Genomic DNA, 6,063 nt, shown 5'->3' with positions numbered 1-6,063 from the left:
CAAGCTGCTGTCAAGGCGATATCGGATATAGATCGCATTGTCGTTGTCATCAAGGTCTTCGGTTGCATGTTTAAGCATCATGCTAAAGAAGATGCTGAACAGAGTCAGTGCTAAGACGCATCCCTGTTTCACGCCGTTGTTGATCAGGAAGGGTTCTGATAGGTTGTTGTTCACTCTGATTTGGCCGCTCTGATTCTCATGCAGCTGAATAATAATGTGGAGGAGTGTTGGGGGGTAGTCGAGGCCAAAGCCCTTCTCTGCTCACTGTATCGAATGCCTTGGTCAAGTCCACTGTTCTGCTCTCGACATTTCTCTTGGAGTTGCCTGAGGACGAAAACCATGTCTGTTGTGCCCCTGTTTTCTCTTAAGCCACACTGGGTCTCTGGCAGATGGTCTTCCACGATAGTAGGTATCAGTCTGCGCAAGAGCACACAGGCAAGGATTTTACCTGTGATAGAGAGCCCTTATAGTCACCAGTGTCTGCGCACTGTTGAGTTTTTATTGCGAGGTTGGACCACCACTCGTTTTGTATACCTCTGAGCTTTTGCTGGAGGATGCTGCAGCTATGACGGAAGGCTGCTCTCCTCAATGGGCAGGATGGTCGAGCCAGGTGGGCCCGATGGGCCGCTCTCTTTTCCGCTAATAGGTTATTTATTTCAATGTTGTTCTCATCAAACCAGTCCCGGTTCTTTTTGGTAGAGAATCCCAGGACCTCTTCAGATGTCTGCAGGATGGCTGTTTTCAGTTTATCCCAGAGTAGTTCAGGTGAGGGGTCTATTTGGCTACTGTCGTTTTCAAATTTATTTTGCAAGCTTGCTTGGAAGACGGCTTTTACCTCGTCTGATTGTAACCTGCTATGGTTGTACTTTTTTCTGCGTGGTCCTCCCTTCCTTGTTATGAGTTTAGGGCGTATTCGGATTCTGCAACCCACTAGGTGGTGATCAGTATGGCATTCTGCACTGGGCATCACTCGGGTATGTAAAACGTCTCTGAGATCTCTTTGGCGAACTAGAATATAGTCTATGAGGTGCCAATGCCTGGACTGAGGATGCATCCAGGTTGTCTTTAACTTGTCATTTTTCTGTAAGATGGTGTTGGTAATGGCAAGTTGCAGCTCCATGCAAATCTCCAGCAGTAAGTGCCCATTGTCATTGCAGTTTCCGACACCATGCCTGCCAAGCACACCCCTCCAGGCATCTGCGTCTTGGCCCAATCTGGCGTTGAAGTCGCCAAAGGATAATCATCTTGTCCGCTGGAGGAGTGTGCCGCAGGACATGGCGGAGCTCTGAGTAGAATCTGTCCTTTTCTTCAGATTTAGCTTGAAGAGTTGGGGCATACACACTGAGAATCGTGGCATATTCCTTGTTCTTTAGTGGGAGGTGCAAGGACATAATGCGGTCAGAATGACCAGTTGGCAGGCTTTCTAGTGTGGAAGCGATGGATGTTTTGATCATGAAGCCAACGCCTGAGTGATTCCCCTTTGTTGCAGGCCTCCCTGACCAGAAGAGTGTGTATCCAGCGCCGTGTCCCCCGAAAAGCGAACCTCGCTAAGGGCAGCGATATCTATATCCAGTCTGGACAGTTCAAGTGCAATCAGGGCAGAGCGACGCTCTGGCCTGTTGCTGTCGTCTTTGTCATGCATGGTTCTGATATTCCAGCATGCAAGTTTCAGTACTTTTGCACCCTTACAGGTGGGTGCATACCTTCCATTTCTTGTTGAATTTCGACCGCATTAGGAGATGCCCGTTGACCGCGGCTAGCCAACTGGGGTTGACAGAAATTAGCTTTTTGTTTAGGTCACCTTTTCTAGGCTCCTTTCCTTGTGGAGCAAGCAGTGCTGTCCCTAGATAAGGCTGCTTGGTCATTCAGGGTGCTGCCGAGTGATGCTGTCATCTCCAGGTTCAACATCAGGCGACCAATATCCTGAATCGCCTGTATGCAGGAATTGGGACTGCGGCTTCCAGTGATCATCTTCCACCTGCCGTTTTCGCCCCTTCCCATCGCTACAGGACTTAGTAGAGTTGTTAGCAAGTGAACTTGGACATGTCCTTCAAGCCTGTGCAGTGGAATTTTATGGTGAGATGCAGCTTGCACGGTACTGGTCCCACTCATTACACCCGTGGTTCATCTGTGATGGCCCAGCAAAGTGGGACGGTGACAGCGAGGTCCTTGGGTCGTAGGTTTTATATCAGACTGTCCTTGTCCTTGCCTCTTGCTCAAGGACCTTCCCCCGGAGGCACGAGGAACATATTGGGCGTTTGAGCTCTCTTGGAACCCCTATCTCGTCGTAAACTGTAATTAAATGTACACACGCAACGAACTCTAAATTAGATGATCACAACACTAGGCGATTATAGATGAACACAATTATATACACACATCATATAGATGACGGTGAAACGTATATACAAAAGTATATACACACATTCATTAGGAGAACATTTTATACCTCTAAACGATGCATGAATTTAGACACGTATATATAAATAATATACACTTTTTTATATATACCTCCGATAATACAACAGTAGTCTCAGATTTAGACAGACACATATTACATCTTCATTTGTAATAAAATTTACATTACTACCAAAATATACTTATTTCTATTAATACTTATGGTTTTTGATCTACGATCAGTGTGGAATGAAATAGACCGAAAAAATTGTATAAAACAGTCTCAGTTATGGTTGATAACCAAATTTGAATGAATTAAAACTGCCTGCAAAACAGTATCACAGCTAATCGTTTTTCTAGTGCATTGCATTAGTCACGTCGTTCGTATATTTGCATCACAACTAAGAAGCTAGTATAAGAAATGCTTTCTCATCAAAAATAACATTCTAATATATTTCAGTCATTCAGAAAAAAAGATATGACGCATAGCAGAATATTCTATAAATGATGTTATCTATGGATAAATATTTATATTATAAAATATCAATAAGTTTGTATTTGCGTAACAATCTGATAACTATCACCGCTTCCACTGCTCAAAAAAATATTAAAAAAGATATTTTCACTTTTCACAAAGATTTGCATTTCAGATGCAAAATGAACTCAAATTAAGCCAACTGAGGTCAATGCTGTTTTTTACTGGCTTGACCAATGGCTGCATAGATTTCGTGGATCTTTTATTTACAGTTTCAGCACACCACAACTATTTCTGTCTCGAAACTCAGCAAATTATTTGTTGCTTTGCATAGATGTGGCAATACTTACGGCAAATCAACTTTCTACAAAGGCATATCTATTAAAGGAAACTTGCCATTTTTATAGAATGCCCTGGGAATAATTTATTCAAGAGTTTCCACCTAATCTCTCTCCTTCTCCCCCTCTCTCCTTCTCCCCTTCTCTCATTCTTTCTTTCTCTCTCTCATGTTGAATTTCTCTAAGTAAAACCTATTCAAGCAGAGTGAATACTTTTTGATTTCTCACAGGAATCTTATATGGCACTGGCGCTTCTCTCGCTTCTCTATTCTTTCTCGTCGATTGCCTTATAATTGAAATGCAAAAAAAAAAAAGAAAGAAAGGTTTGGAACTTCTGTTTCCTTCAATATTTCTGTCTACTTGAGGCTGATTATAATTAAAGAGATTTCTTTTCTTCAACTCCATTATTTTCATGCGATTTTTTGGGTTCCTCATAACAATTAAACTGTTGCATATTTCTTTTAAAATATTTCAGTAAAAATAAAAAAATGTAAGACCAAAACAAAATCAAAGAAAAATAAACTAGAAAATAAATAATTCATGGGAAATATTTTTATTTTACAGATATTGTTTCATAAAATTACACATTTAATAAAAGCTTTTACAAAATATAAAAAAAATCTCAAAATTGTCTTCCAACCCTAATCCACACGGTAAAACAATTTTAGTGCTTGTATGTAAATTGCAAAACTAATGTGGGCTTAAGAAAAGTTTAATCATTTTGTTGGTAAATTAATGAATAATTAAATAAGCAAGTGATAGAACTCACTGAAAACATTCAATCTTTGTAAGTGAACCGGGCTCTGAATAAGATACAGGGCACTTGGAACTGTAACAGTATCATAAATTTAAAGAAGCGGATGAATGAAAAGTAATTAATCAGGAGTGCATGGTTGAGAGGGGGCAGACTTTTCCAATCTATTTTTCTTTCATTTACTCCTTTTTGCCTCGGGTCCTGGATATGACCTTAAACTATATCCGATGGTGAGGCCTCAGGCTTTGGGGAGCGTGGAGCCACTCTTTAATTGCCATTGCTCCCAGGTCCACTCTGACCCGGAGTGGTAGTACCTGTTAGCGTCCCAACTATGGGTTAAATAGAAACTGTCTTGAAAACATAACAAAAATCTAATATATACTATTAAAATCTTTTTCTTCAAAATCACTGGATTCGGCATTAAATGACCTAAAAAGGTCATAAAACATATGCCATAAAACAAAACCAACCAACCAACCTTTTGCCTCGATAAAGCAGAAAGATTTGAAAAATTATTTTTATATCTGCCTTGGTTTTAGTTGATATGAAGGATTGAGAAAACTGGATTCAGAAGTAGATCGCAGCTAAAACATGTATGTCTATATGTAGCTAATAATGTATGAATTAAAGGAATGTTACTATGTATATGATAAATTATGTTAAATCGATATTATTGTCTCATTGTTTTAGTTGGCTTCAGTCGAAATTCTCAGAATCAAGGAACCCCATTCTGAGGTTAATATTTGATCTCTATATGAGACACAGAGATATTCGAATATTCTATTAAACGTTACCTTTATCTCTAAAGCGTTGACTTAGTAAAAGAAGTCGAGTACATTATTTCCTTCTCCCCAATTAACTATTTAAATTTTATAAAATATTTTTCTTGCTATCTCTTGGTCTTACTGTGTTCAAGGATAAGAATCCATCTAGTCTAGTTCTATTATTACTAAAAGCAACGTCACTTAAAGAAGGTGCACAATTCCTCGTATAGGTAGTAATACCGAGGAGATCTTATTTTGGTTGCGAATACTGTTATTTTTAATATTTAGTCAGTGTTTACTTGTAGGGGGGAACTATCCTCATGCAAGGATGTCCTAACAAACACCCATACAAAGAGACCTTATGATATGTCATTAGCCTATCGGAAAACACCGGAAATTATTAAAATAGTCGATTATTATGATGAAATTATAATAGTTGATTATTATGATGCAATTATAATAGTCGATTATTATGATGGAATTATAATAGTCGATTATTATAATGAATTTATAATAGTCGATTATTATGATGAATTTATAATAGTCGATTATTATGATGAAATTATAATAGTCGATTATTATGATGCAATTATAATAGTCGATTATTATAATGAAATTATAATAATCGATTATTATAATTAATAGTCGATTATTATGATTGATAAAAGTATATTGTTAGAAAAAAATATTTCATGAGTATGGAAAGTTATGTTAAGTTGAAAAATTTACATTTAATTGTTATCAGGAATGTTTATTTGATGTTGATTTGACGGATGGAATTTAAGCCAACCATAATAGAAACAAATATACGTGACAAAACCCAGCAATGATGTTTAGGCTACTTGTAGTGATGACATAATAAAAATATAGATTTTAAGATGCCCATGGAAGTCAGAAGGGTGCGATTTAAAAAAAAATGTAATCTTATACAAAGCGTGCCTTCTCTGATAAAGAACCCAGCAAGAAATAAATGATTATACCAAAATATAATTCCCGTCTGAGCGTTTTCACTTTCGGAGAGAAGCATGGAATGAAGATTTGAGGTATGTTTTTGCTGGTGTTCCAACCGACAAGGATTTCTATAAACTGTTAATTTATATTTGCATACATCAACACCCAATAGAGAATAAACTAGACGAATCACATATCAGGACGTTAAACACTCATAAGTTAAAAGAGACTCATTATAGAAACCCACATCTTTTATATATACACCCGTATGTATATATATATATATATATATATATATATATATATATATATATATATATATATACACACGACAAACATATATACGCTTGTTATACAGCTACGCTGTTTACATACAACCCCAGT

General features: G+C 37.7%; 1 protein-coding gene across 1 annotated transcript; it reads right to left on the bottom strand.

Annotated features, from left to right (window-relative positions):
- Positions 1–412: 412 nt before the first annotated feature.
- LOC145297022 (uncharacterized) lies at positions 413–1,120 on the bottom strand. Its single transcript, XM_080143246.1, has one exon. It carries the CDS (start codon positions 1,118–1,120, stop codon positions 413–415), a length of 708 nt encoding a protein of 235 aa, XP_079999372.1.
- Between the last annotated feature and the right edge of the window lie 4,943 nt (positions 1,121–6,063).

Source organism: Euprymna scolopes, chromosome 17 (assembly GCF_053919585.1).
Source record: "Euprymna scolopes isolate OS-2025 chromosome 17, ASM5391958v1, whole genome shotgun sequence".
In the NCBI taxonomy this organism is placed as follows: domain Eukaryota; kingdom Metazoa; phylum Mollusca; class Cephalopoda; order Sepiida; family Sepiolidae; genus Euprymna; species Euprymna scolopes.
Note: the sequence above shows the minus strand (reverse complement) of the source record. Positions and strands in the feature narration are given on the sequence as shown.

What these genes read in the sequence shown, in the direction of transcription:
- LOC145297022 (XM_080143246.1), bottom strand. Translation starts at nt 1,120, where the DNA reads ATGGAGCTGCAACTTGCCATTACCAACACCATCTTACAGAAAAATGAC.